Source organism: Aspergillus thermomutatus, assembly GCF_002237265.1.
Source record: "Aspergillus thermomutatus strain HMR AF 39 chromosome Unknown NODE_6, whole genome shotgun sequence".
NCBI lineage: Eukaryota > Fungi > Ascomycota > Eurotiomycetes > Eurotiales > Aspergillaceae > Aspergillus > Aspergillus thermomutatus.
The window spans coordinates 94,125-107,888 of record NW_020798054.1 but is presented as its reverse complement, the minus strand read 5'-3'; the positions used below and the strand labels follow the sequence as shown (position 1 = coordinate 107,888).

The 13,764-nt window shown below is 50.8% G+C and overlaps 3 protein-coding genes across 3 annotated transcripts; 2 read left to right on the top strand and 1 right to left on the bottom strand.

Annotated features, from left to right (window-relative positions):
- Positions 1-1,872: 1,872 nt before the first annotated feature.
- On the top strand, positions 1,873-3,950 carry CDV56_108287 (putative MFS monocarboxylate transporter; the record flags this gene model as incomplete). The annotated part of the gene is made up of 5 exons (XM_026761906.1): positions 1,873-2,045; positions 2,090-2,327; positions 2,389-3,118; positions 3,572-3,794; positions 3,845-3,950. 5 exons carry the CDS (start codon positions 1,873-1,875, stop codon positions 3,948-3,950), a joined length of 1,470 nt encoding a protein of 489 aa, XP_026618588.1.
- Positions 3,951-4,257: 307 nt separating this feature from the next.
- Positions 4,258-5,798, bottom strand: CDV56_108240 (purple acid phosphatase family protein; the record flags this gene model as incomplete). Its single annotated transcript, XM_026761859.1, has 2 exons — positions 4,258-5,618; positions 5,663-5,798. 2 exons carry the CDS (start codon positions 5,796-5,798, stop codon positions 4,258-4,260), a joined length of 1,497 nt encoding a protein of 498 aa, XP_026618587.1.
- A 1,558-nt stretch (positions 5,799-7,356) lies between these two features.
- Positions 7,357-11,010, top strand: CDV56_108085 (uncharacterized protein; the record flags this gene model as incomplete). Its single annotated transcript, XM_026761704.1, has 6 exons — positions 7,357-8,252; positions 8,306-8,383; positions 9,005-9,106; positions 9,151-9,709; positions 9,781-10,109; positions 10,158-11,010. The coding sequence occupies 6 exons, from the start codon at positions 7,357-7,359 to the stop codon at positions 11,008-11,010; spliced, it is 2,817 nt and encodes a 938-aa protein (XP_026618586.1).
- Between the last annotated feature and the right edge of the window lie 2,754 nt (positions 11,011-13,764).

Sequence of the window (13,764 nt, the reverse complement as noted above, 5' to 3'; positions counted from 1 at the left end):
TTTTACTCCTCCGACTCCATGCCTGCAGACTCTATCTACAGTCGTCTACGAGGTGAATGGAACACCGCAAACAACAACGTATTACGGACACTGGTTCGATGGACCAGGCCAATCGTGCTATCCGACTGGCACCATGCCATCGTCGTTGCTTATTTCTCCAACATATTGGGGGACATACTGGTGTACGTCAACTTTGCCTTTCACAGGGAATGCATTGATGAACTTATAGACTGTCAAATATAGATTCTCCGGGACTGTACTGCCCCAGTGGATGGGCCACGGCGGGTCAATTATCCGGATCATGGAACGGGATTGATATAACAAATAGCACCAGTGGAGTTATTTGTTGCCCTTCGTGAGTGACCCATAGCTGACCTAGAATGTATGCTTACTTGACCAGGAGCATGGGCTTCTACGCCGAAGGGCATCAATGCAGCGGTGTCCTCCCGGCAAGCGAAACAGTCACGCTTGCAGCCTCTGGTATTATAGCCACGAGTACACTGTCGACTCCACTGACCGTTTATGCCGATGGCATTCCACTCATCTGGGAGAGATCCGACCTTCCCAAGTCGACAAGTGTGTCCCAGACATCAACCTCAACATCGTCCTCAGCTAGTTCGATGGACCATTCCGGCCCAACTGGACTCACAGAAGGTGCAAAGATTGGTATTGGAATTGGTGTCCCTCTGGGAGCCCTCGCCATAGGAGCTGGTATATACTTTTTTATCCTGCGACGGCATCAGGATCGGAGAACGAATCACACTCAGCCATCGGCAGAAATATATGTCAGGCACTCAGGACCGACGGAACTCCAGTCGAAGACGCTGTCGGAACTTCCATCTACAGCCACGATTAGACATGAATTAGCTTGATTAGACGAAAGGTTCCAGTTTCTTTCAATACAGATTACAATAAATGCATAAAAGTACTAGGCAGCAGATCGAAAGTATACGGCTCTACCTAAACCAAACAAAATACGGCACAGGTCTGATGAAAGAACAGTATCAGCTCAACCACCATGTCAAGCCTCCCACGATGATACCACGTTCATCATCCTCGACATCTTCTATAACTGACTCTCCAGTCCCCTCTTTCGTAGATTCGTGTCCGTCTGGACCTACAAAGACCTTCAATGCAACCGTCGCTTGGCCATGTTACTGACACTCGCAAACCAATGTACCAAGAGGCTGAAGCTTATTTCACGGCTTGGGGATGACGACCCTCTACTTCTTTCTCCACATTCTTCTCGTTGTCGATCAGTTGTTCTTGACAGCTGGACATGGCTTGTGCTCTTCCCACTGGAACAGCATTTCTTGGACGTGGTGGACACAGGAGGTGGGTTTTATGGAAAGGGCATAAACGGTTTGAGACTCCAAGGGCCGCGTACCAACCCCTCCTAAATCGCTACAGACAGGACGTATACTGGCGGACACGAAGACAAGACTCTAGACGATATCCGGGTATAGCAAGCAGGTGTTGGTTATTTAGCGCAGACAAGGCCGGTTCCATGCGGATAGTGACGGAGGAGATTTTCTCTCGGATATTCCTAAGAAATGCAATTGTGCCGCTGTCACAACTACACTGCATAGTGAGATTCTCATCGCAGCATTCTTGATCATCCTGCTATACTTGTAGCTTCTAGAATTACATACGATCATCTGATTAATACCCGCCAGATATCCTAAATGCCGTCCTTTGAGCCGGCGCGTCCTCATTAGTCATGGAACCATTACCCCACGGGAAAACGGCAGACTCCAGACTCCACTGCGGGGAGTTGGGGATTACTCCGTTCAGTATTTATAAGCTCGTTCCCCAGATTCGCAGTTGGAGTCATCATGAAACCTGAAAAGGGAGTCTTTTGGACAAGCGGGCATGGGGACGACCGAAAAAACGGATACTCCATCACTGGAACAGGATGAAGCCGTCCCGGCACAAACAGGACAAGATGCTGTTGAGGGTGCAGAGCCAGTAAAACCGGTTCCAAATGGGGGATTACAAGCGTGGCTCAGTGTACTCGCTGGGTTCTGTGTGTTTGTAAATTCATGGTAAGTCTACCTGTCACAAATGCGCCTCAAGGCTGATGGAATAGGGGACTGCTTGCTTCGTATGGCGCATTCCAAGAGTACTATCAGACGGTACTTCTGACATCGCAGTCGCCATCGTCCATTTCCTGGGTAGGCAGTGTGCAGGCGACATTGATCGTCATGGTTGGCGTCGTGACTGGTCCGCTGGTTGATTCAGGATATCTGCGGGTTCTGATCACCGTTGGAATGACTCTGGTGGTCATTGGGATCATGATGACCAGTCTGGCGACGCAGTACTACCAGGTACGTCTGCTCGTCCACTTTCCTGACCATCCAACTTAACCCTCTGGCGACCCTCTTGCAGATCATCATGGCTCAAGGCTTCTGTGTCGGTATCGGCGGTGGCATCGCCTATATCCCCGCGATGGTGGTCATCTCGTCCAACTTTACCACGAAACGGCCCATCGCAATCGGCTGCGCGGCCATCGGCTCGAGCGTCGGCAGCGTCGTCTTCCCCATCATGTTTCGCCAACTGCAACCGCGCATTGGGTTCCCCTGGACAGTCCGCAGCATCGGCTTCATCAATCTATTCCTCGCAATCATCACCTGCCTCATCCTCTGCCGGAAACCAGGCAGGAAGACGCGCGCCCGCAGCATGATCGAATGGCGCGCCTTCGCCGACCTCCCCTTCATGCTCTTCTCGACCTCCCTCACCTGCGTCATGCTCGCCTACTACATCCCGCTCTTCTACGTCCCCTCCTACGCGCGCACCCAGCTCCACACCACCCGCAGCCTCTCCTTCTACATGGTCGCCATCATCAACGGCGCCTCCGCCTTCGGCCGCGTCGTCCCCTACCTCCTCAGCGCGTACATCCCCCCCATCGCCATCCTCCTCCTGGGCGTCGCCGGCTCCGCACTGGCCATGTTCACCTGGATCGCGGCGACCAATCTCCCCGGGTTCATCGTCTGGGCGTGCTACTGGGGGTTTCTCAGCGGGGTGCTGGTGACCGCGCCGACGGCGATCATCGGACATCCGGCGCTGTGTCCTGACCCGAATTACCTGGGGACGCGCATGGGGATGATGTGGGGGATCAGTTCGTTTGGGTCGCTGGTGGGGACGCCTATCGCGGGGGCGCTGGTGGATTTATCCGAGGCGAATTTTCTGAGGGCGCAGGTGTTTGCGGGCTGTTTGATGGTGGGGGGGGTGATGTTGCAGCTGTGGCCGGTGATGGTGGTGATGAAACATGATCGAGATCGAATAAAAGTCTCGTCTGTACTCGAGTAGATAGGCACTCCTAGGAGCAGTAAGAGCCAACAATCCGTAACGATATTTATTGGTTGTCCAGGGGCTAAATTTAGCGCGGCGCGATGTGGACGGGAGCTGCAAACGGCGTTTTCAGCCCCTCCTTATTGGTGTCTTTTCCAGCAGAATGTCTCGCCTCGAGTGACGATGGTTTCACTCTGAACCCTGCGTGTCGCGCCCTATCATTGGTTTTAAACCCCGTTCGACCCCTTTTCTGCCTTTCTGGTTCTGCTCGGTTTGTCAGGTCGAGTTGTCAATCTTGACGATCTGCACTACACCACTGCGCAGCACAACAGCACAACAGCACACCAGCACACCAGCACACCACAGCGTCACAGTGCTTATAACTACGAAATGGCAATCTTATTACGGAGAGACTGCGACGCGAGTAACCCCAACTCCTCCGCTTGCGAGAAACCGGTCAGCGACTTCCTCAAGACAGGCGTGCCGGGGATTATCGTGGGGATGTACGTCGTTCTCTCTTACTCTTGTAGTTCTCATCTCACTGATCGAATAGACTCGTCCTGATTGCCATCTGTGTGTGCTGTTATCTCCTCTACCGGAACAAGAAGCAAGACGCGCGCGAGGCGGAGGATGCGCGTCGCTGGAATCTGGACAAATAAACCCCTTACCTACGCACCGTTACCGCTGACCACGCCATACCCACCAGCTATCTCCGCGATACAACCCGATATTTCTTGCCTGGAAGGTGGACAATAACCGACCGTGCCTGGAGCACAAGCAGCGCCAACTACGCGCCACGACATAATGACTATTTCGAGGCGGACATGGGGTAAGGCCTCCCTACAGAGATTGAGCAGGTCTCATCAATGTACATTATCTCGGTAGAGACGCATGTCTGCAACGCATTTGTATATACATTATCTTCATTTCTTGAGCCACAATCCTATCCCAAGCAGTGCCTACTGCCTACTGCACCACAAACTGCGTCGTGTGACTCTTGTACAACGTACTCGAATCCAGCACCTCCCCGGTATTCGACCGGATAAAGTCCACCTGCAGACTCGTGCGGTTGAGGAACCGCACCGTCGCATACGAGTAGTCATCCGCGTACGCAAACGCAGTGTAGCTCGGCTTCGTGCCCACACTGCTCAGCCCCTCGATGTTCCCCGCCCCGCCGGCAACGATGTACATCGGCGCCGTGGGGTCCGTCATCCCGTTTGCGTCGGCGGTGCCGTTGACAACGGGCAGGAACCGCTGCGAGTTGTGCACGTGGCCGAACACGCCCAGATCCACGCCGTACTTGTACAGCAGGCCCTCGAAGGCCGCCTGGCAGGGGTCGCAGCCGCTGCCGCCGGTGGTGTACCAGGGTCTGTGGCCGGCGACGATGACCCAGGGCGTGACGGTGCGGTCGACGCTGGCGAGGTCGGCGGCCAGGAAGTCGAGCTGTTGGTTGGCGGCGCCGAAGGGTCCGCCGTCGAGGTGGGCGGAGCCGTCGGGCCCGTCGGGGGCGTCGGGGAAGTCGGTTTCCGTGTCGATCATGACGATGTGGGCCATGCCGTATTCGAAGGAGTACCAGAAGGGTGGGTTGGAGAGGGATTTGGCCTTGGCGGCGAGGGACTGCGCGGTCGTGCTGGACGAGGACGAGGCGAAGGCGCTGGGCATGGTGTTGGCGAAGCGGTGCATGAAGTCGGTGAAGTTGCGCTGGCCTTCTGGGCAGAGGCCGGAGGTGTACGGGATCTCAGTGCAGTCTGCCTCGTGGTTTCCCGGGCTGGCCATGTAGGGCTTGCGGCCGGCGATGGGGGCGAGCTGGTTGTAGAACTGCTCCAGGATCGACTGATACGAATCCTTGCCAGTCAGAAGATTATCGAGACGAAGGTACCAGTCATCGGCGTAGGCCGTGTCTCCGGGATGAATTACGAGCTCGTAATCATCGATGGTGCTGGCTAGTCGTCCGATGGTGGTGTGGTTGAGCGCGGGTTGGATGTACGGGATGTCGGACTTTTTGATTTTTTTCGAAGAAACGGTGAACCCGTCCGCGCCGTACACGCCAAGATCAATGACGACATCCATGCTGAATGGAGTAGTGTCACCAGGAGTCCGAGGGCTGAGGAAGTGGTTGACTGTCGAGTTGCCAGAGACGATCTTGTAGTAGTAGGTGGTGGCGGGTGTCAGGCCGGTCAACACCACCACGTTGGAGTACGTGCGCGAGGTGGCATACGTCGTCGAAATAGACGAGCAGGCCTTGGAGGTCAGGGCACTACTGGAAGTGCCATACTGGACGCAGCCCTGGTCCAGTTTTTCGTATGTGTTCCATCCAATTGATACAGCTGGGTTCGTTAGATCACGTGTCGCGGGGGGACAGAAGTCATACCGTTAGGACCATAGACAGCCAGGCGCTGCTGGAAGGGAGTCGTCAAGTCGCTGGGAATAGGAGGATAATCGACGGCAGCCAATGCGCCAGTCGCAAGAACGGACAGCGCCGTGATCACAGGAGTATTTCTCACCATATTGACCACTGCAGTCGGAGAGTTTGCTTCTGCAGTCCGCTCGATACATTCGGGCCGGCATCTTGTTTAAATATCTCCTGAAGGAGTTACAGATCAACATTATGCAGAGCATGTGAAGAGGAGTAGAATAATGTCCATCAATCACAGAGATAGACATGATCACGCCGTCGGTTTGCATAATCTGCATTGTGACGGGGCATTGCTAGGCAAAAGAGTGGAACTCCGACGGAGAAAATCAAGGTTAGAAGCCCTGCTAAGAATTGTAGCCGAAGCCACTCGGAGCGAGTACGATCATAGTAATGGTGCAGAATCCACATTCTAGCGTCCACGTGCACCAGCAGCAATCTGTCAGTGATCAACACGCACCGAAAGATATTGTTTCTGGTTCCTGACCCTCTGCGGGTGGGATAACCGAGGCAGTGCTGATCAGTATCTCTACCCGTTCGATGCGGAGTTGACCGATTGTGCCAATATCCACGTTAGAATGAAGATATTGAAGACATAACTGCTGCGACACAACAGAGGGAGGAGAGTCATGAATACCAAGCTTTGTCGGAAAACTTCCGCCGACGATTCGTCATCATGCCTCTCGGATGCTTGTCTTATATCCAGATCTTCAAGGTCAACCTCTGCCGGAATTCGTCATCTGCAGGAACCGCGGGCATTTCCACATTCGGCCTACACTGATTTCAAGGATTGTAGCCGAGCATCAAGCAATATCGACCGACCCGGACGGCGGATGCAAAGATGAATCCGAAGACTCGCCCAGATAGATGCCACTCCCTGTATTGGCCCAGATCTGCAGATGGCACATTATGCCTGGTATATAAGCTTGCTGATCGAGCCAGTTGCATAAAACGTGTGATAGGGCTCCCTCCTGACTGGACTGATGGCAATTCAATTTAATATACATTCATGCAGAGATTTTCTTTGAAGCTACTCCTATTCATATCAGTCACTGACGCAATCAGCTATGGGCTTGCGTATATTTAATTTGCTGAACAAGTCATGTTCTTGACTGCCTGACGACTCATACTATCGGATTGTCGCCTTCAAATAAAATAAAATCTCTTCTCTCAGCATCTTGAGATATACATAGGTACGACCATGCCGAATTCAGCGACAATAAAGCAATTTACTCCTGACGAAGCTTGATTTAGCCGCCCATACCGCGTGATTCAAAATAAGCAATTTGAAGCCCTCCATTACCCCTGCAACTCTGCACATAGAAATCGAATGAGCCGAACAACTGAGCATTTGCAAGTTCAATGCTCATTGACAGCCAATAATACTAGCCCTAGTCATGATTATTGCACATCATATTCCACACACTCCAGACTGATCTTGCTGAGCTCAACAGAATGATGACCCCATTCCATTGATCTTTGTCTTCCAGGAAACCCACGGATTAAGTAAGCGGCTGCCTAGATCTGCCCGATCAACTCTTGCTCTCATTGGATGACTAAAATAAGCTTCCAGTCCCATTGAATAAGCTAATAAAGGCTTCAAGCCTTCATTTTCCCTCAATGAAGTCCGTCCATCATCCAATTCAGGTATAATGGCGCGAACGAAGCAGGTTGCATTTATACGGCGATATAACCACAAGTCGCCAGTTTTCCTCGACCATTGTGGAAACAGCTATACCGTGGTCGGAGCAACGCCCGACTCATGCTCCAACCCGTCGACCATCATCAAATTGAGCATTCACCTGTATACTCTGTCCGCTTTGACAGAGCCTCCAGAGGAAATCGGTTCCAAGTTGCTCAGCAGCCATGGTATTACAGGCAGTGGAAATCTACACGATTACTGGCCCCGTGTAGACGTGTACTCTCCACTGGGGAGTATCGAAGAGTGCATGGAGCACCACCGGGCTGAAAAGATTTACAGAAATAAAGCCGTGGAGGAGATGCATAGGGAGGCAAGGGCTTCGGCTGATAACGAGGAGGGTGCCGAGGAAGCCGTACGGAGTCTACGAGGGAAACAACCCTTGCCGCATATCGTCCCGAGCTGGGCATGTACAGAGCGGTTCTGGAATCAGTATTCTTACGGACATGGCTGGCGATATCGCAGTTTTATCCTCGTCGTACCCGAGGATTGTCGATGCTGGGATGATGTTGAGGAAAAGGGACTGTGGATAGTATGCTTCGATCAGGATGTCACCCCGGCGATGGAGACGCATATGTGGGACTGTCAGCGGGATGAAGACTTGGAAATCGACAATGGAGAGGGATGGGTCGAGGTTGAGAGGATCGAGTACGGACCTCCTGTTCTCATCAAACGTGTTTCGCTTTGCAGGGAGGACCAGCAGCCTGGTGGAAGAGGCAATTCGACGATTACTTCTACTCTGTATGACATGTGGAATCAGATCACACGAGTGCTGAATGATTGTACATATCGGCACCCCTTGTGCTATGGTTGCGCAGAGGATGCTCCCCATGAATGTGAGCTCGAAATGTGAGTATCCCATTCGCAGAAGGTGGACCTCTCAGGGTGACTGACTTCTTCAGGGATGACCACTACTTTGATGAAGATGCACAATGTGTGGCCTGTCGACAGGCATCTGAATATCGACGCAGGAGCAAGAGGTTAGCACATAAGCGTAAATTGCAGGAGACGAGTCAACAATAGCCACGAATCATAATCATGCCTAGCTTGTGGGGAAACCAGAGAGCTTACCCTTGAAGACATGGCGATAGCAAATAGCAGTAAAAAGCCAAGTAGTTACAGCAAGCTACGAACTACTGACTGAAATCGGGACGTAGTGCTAGTCTGAGAGTTCCAGCTTGACAAAGATCACAACCAGAAACTGGCACCCCACTAGACAGGGCCTAGAGTGTTGACCTGTATCAATCCAGGTGGCCAGACTCGTATGGTTGGGGAACTACATTTAGAATTGGCGAAGACATACCACTTGGATGACTTGCGGGTATACCCCATGGTACTTAGCCTAGTTAGAATGACATTCACTTTAAACAATGGGCTGCTCCTATGTGGAATTCACTACATAACAAGCAGTGAATTTGACTGATGAAAAGTCATTCACCTCTCAGCCCAATTCAAGCTCATTCCTACCTCGTTGGACCCCTCTTACCAGCTACTTATAATACCACCTCCCCCTTCCTCATCATCATCCTTATCAACCCTACAAATGGGAAACACTGATGATAGATTGAATCCATCAAACATGTTTCTGATACTATCCCAAGATTGAACTGTCATGGAGAGATCGTTTGCAAGCGCACCCCTAAAGCCTTGGAGGCCGCTGTATGGAAGCAAATCAGCAAGACTCTGGAAAGCTCTGGAATTTGGTAAGTTGGGCCATTCATAGCTCCGGTCTCAGCTAACCTCGCAGTACAAACTCCAACACAGTGACAAACACATTGTGGCTTCAAATGACCAATTCATTCATGTTGCCTATCAAACAGGCGATTTTGGACCTGGCAGAGCTGCAGGTAGCCCATGAGCGCAACGACGATGACACTGAGGATGTGCCCCCCTCTTTTGGCTCTGGTCGAAGACAGCGAGTCAAGCGGTTTGAAACAAAGCTGGCCGGATGGTTTGGCCGCGTGGTCTGCGACGAAGGCCACGCAGCCAAAACCGTCCGGACAAGGGTGCACCAGGCCGTCGCTAGGCTAGAGGCACTCCACGTGTGGTTTCTGACCGCCACACCCCTGTACAACTGGGCGTTCGACCTCTGCGGATACCTTGCAATTCTGTATTCGGGACTTCGCCGGTCCAACATCATTGATGACACTGCGGATGATACAGACTGGTTCGCAGAATACAAACAATACGCGAACATGCAGCACCTCCCAACCCCTCCACCATACCGACTGCTGATGCCGAAGGCGTTCGTGAGCCTATTCCAGCGGGGGCATCTTGCCCCCCAGAACGCATACTGGGCCCTCCCAGTCATCATAAAGATGCTATGTCTCCGCCGAGACATGGGGGACCCTGTTGATCAAGCCAACCATCAGGGCAGGCGCAGGAGATGGTCAGAGTAGCTGCTGAGGCCAACGACGATGATGCACCGGAGGAAGTCAACCCCACAACGCCTGGTGGGCCGGGCGAGGCACAAGCCCGCATGTCCCTCTCGGCAGAGGCGCCGGCATACGATGCTGCGTGCCAGGAGCTGGCCCTCGACCCGGTCAATCCTTTGCTGGTCATCCCCAGCAACATGAACCAGCCGGCGACCACACTTAAGCCCTGGCAGGTCATAGCTCTGGCCGTCATCCCTGAGACAGATGATGAGAGCTACAATAAATCCCTTGAACCGAGCTACAAAAGGGAACGTGACTGGAATGGTGAAGAGTGAGGTACACACAATGGTTTCGATGAAGCTCAATTGGTATTCAATAGTGACGGTCCTACTTGCCGTGATTCGCCGAATCCATGGTGTATAGGATGGGACCAAGATGATAAGAAGGTACCATTGGATGAAAGGGCATTCAAGAAGTCTTCGTTGATGCACGGCACCGACAACAAGGCATTTACTCAATTGCCAAGCTCTGTTGGTGGCAGGGAATCCACCAAGTTTGGAAACGAAGATGAGTCTACCAACGAAAACCTCAACAATGAGATCGATATAGATGCATGCGAGACGGGGGGAATTACGACCATGATAGAGAATGAGGATTTCTCTGGTTTTCTTACTGACCATGACGAGTTGATTCAAGAGGATTTGGAAGATGAAACAGGCAATGACACGCTTTCCAAGCATCTGATCCTGCGAATATCGACGATCCGTCGATGTATCATCGACTGTTGTCAGGGACACGCTGTCATGTCTACCCATCGTACACATGCGGGTTGTTTATTAACCAACAGTAGCATAGTCAGGAATACAACTATCATCTTCCGTCATACGAGCTTACGCATACACTGCACCTGCCAATTGAAGTCCTTGTCTACCAAGGATATCGTGAGCGACGAGGATGTCAGCAAGTATCCATGGGGCCGTCCAGCCTACGCATTACAAGCAACTCTTGCTAAAGCGCCTCGATACACAAGAGATGCTGTTTTCACACTGGAAGCGAACAATGCGCTCCGGCGTATTGAAAGTTGGTTCTTCAAGCTTTCCAAGTTGGACGTTGCCACCATCGAGGACTGGGCTTTTCCAGCCAAGGTCAGAGATCCTGTTCTTGCAATACTCAAATTGCTCGGTGCGGATAATACAACCCACCCTGGGTTCTTCAAGCCTGACGGAAACTGAACATGTTCCTTTTCGTCAACCAACGTGTGCACAAGGCTTCTCCGTTTCACGAGACGCAGCGATCTGAGGACTCCTATGACGGCTGCTCATCAACGCGTGCGACGAACGACAGCTGCTTCATGAGAGGCAGTTTTTTCCTTGACTCGAACCGAGCGATCGTGCGTCACTCTCTTAGACGTCGTGCCAGACATAGAGTGGTCTTTTGACAAGTCTGGTAATGTCGCGCCCAAATCAATCAAGAACAATAGTCACCAGAGCGCGGTTATTCTCTACCAGAGAGGGATGGAGTGTGATGGACCCTGTGATCAGTGCAATGGAAACGCAGGAACCTTTCGTCATGTCATCTCCCTTAAGTACTCCCCTCCCAGCGTGAACAAGCGGGCCCTCTTCGGAGGTGCTTGTGCAAATTACATTTAGAATGGTAAAGGTTCAAAATGTGCATACATACCACAGGTGAGGTTATTTCATCCTATAGTCATTGTCTACCTTTCTGCTGACATAGTAATGACGGCGGAAAATAGAGAGCGGTTTGCTATATGGGTCACTGAGATCACCAAAACCTTCATCTCTCTTGTTGCTCAGGCGGGCGAAGTCCCCGAGTCTGCGACTGCGTTCCGAGATCTTCAACGGCACGACCATGATGAATTGATACAAACAATTCTTAGATACTTTCCAGATCAAGTCCAGATCCTGCTTGGTAGCATGGAGACCAAGACATTGCCACCAGATGATAAACCAGGCCAACCATGCAACTGGTGCTGGAGACCACTTCCACTGAACCAATCAGTTATATAGAGGTGGTACTGCAAGGTGTGTAGGAGGCACTATAGACAACATGGCAATTTCCTAACACATCTACCTGTTCAACAAGAGGAGCTTAAGAATCAATCATGTTCATGTGGCGATTGCGACAAGACAGGATATGAGGTGATGATGCTTCTTTTATCACATCTTTACTTCTGGTTATGCGTCTGTTATGTTACTTTTTACTACATCATGGTTTCCTTTACCTTCTGGTTATTGTTTTCTTCATTCGCCTGTTAAGGCTTCCTTAACACCAACTCTACAATGCTCTGCTTGGTTCTGGACAACTCTGTATCTTTTGTTTCCCAGTCTCCAGAACATTGCACAGCTCAGTCTGGATAATATCAATAATCCAAAAAATATCATGACAATGCAGGCTTCACTTCGCTTGGAGTTTGGCAGGCTTAAGTTTGGAAGTGGAGATAATATGGTGTTGAATATCATACCACTGTGACTATGGAATCCCTAGACTAAGGAGTACGTCGTCCGGACACCTTTTTGGTCTAGCTGTATTAGATTTTAATATGGGTTATCTCCGGGATAGAACTGTTAGATAGAGAATCAGGCTTCTTACTATCTCTATAAAGGACTGTACCTTCATAGTCTATCACAAATGGATTCACTCCAGGCGTTAGCTGCCACAACCACAACGAGAAGAAACCGATCTCATAGATATCTTTAGAACAAGCAGAGTATGAGCCTATGATCCATGAATCTTCCCCAAACGGATTGAGTATGATGACGATTCTGGAGATTACCAGGCTCAGTCTTCCGCTGTTACCATTATGGAAAGACTCACACGGCACACTTCTGCCTTAATAGAACATCAAAGGTAAATTCCAGGTAGCCTATCAAGCATTGTAGCAGCTCGTAGTTTTACACTTTTACTAGAAAGTGCCTGAAAGCCTCACCAGGCTGACCAGCCTTATAATTCTGTCTATCAGTAGTATAATTATTGCAAATGAGAGCGACTTTCAAAGACACAAATCACCTCCCGAGCCTTCACTCATATTTCCAGGAAATCAGAATAGCCTGGAGATCGCATTGCATAAGAGTCATAGGAGGTCCATATGAGTCGTCTGACGTCCACAAAACTAAAAGATTCAAATATCAGGCTCTCAAGTCGCCCAGCAGACCATTTGAACCCTTCCTTTGGAGTGTTACTGTACCACTGTTTGGACGCATCGCGCACAATGCCTTCCAGCCAGCAACAGTCGCCGGCTCCTCCTTCTGCCTCATACGTGGTTGCGAAGTGACCTTCACCTGTTGTGGCATTTTCGATCTTCCTTGCAAGTTCGTCGCGCCGTGTGCCATCGTCGGCCTCGTGAAGTCCCGCCCTAATATATAAGGAGCTCAGGACATTGGCTATGGTTTTGAGGTCGCGGTTAAAGCTAGAGAGAAGATAAAGAATTTGTATAATGTATGAAATGGCTGCGGGACGTCCAGCTACCCTATCTACATTATATCTTGGTCATAAACACACTCAAATGACTGAAGTGTCTTTTCATGCAGTATGATCGGCAGGAAGACGGCATCTTGAACTTAAGACATCAGAAGGTTATAATAATGTACAAGAGCGCTTAGTTATTTTTCATCAACTTCTCATAAAAGACAAAATGAGGATTGACATACTTAGTGACCAATTCCAGGGATTTGATGGGGAAGAGCAGAGTTGGCAAAGCACCACATGTTAGTACTATTATTTCTCCAAGGCAAAACGCCTTTAGTTGCTAGAACAATGTAGATAAGGGAATTCGGCAAGATGGATTCGTTTCTGCAAACACCCGCCAGGCATTTGCTCTCGCGCTCTGTTCATAATCTAGCCTGTTCTTCGTCTGTCAGTCCCACGCGCTATGATTTGTCCACTGGCAAGCCATCCTCGTTTATATCGCCGTCTGCCTGGGCTCCTGGCCAACCTCTCGGGCCAGCTGCAGAAACTCCACAAACCTC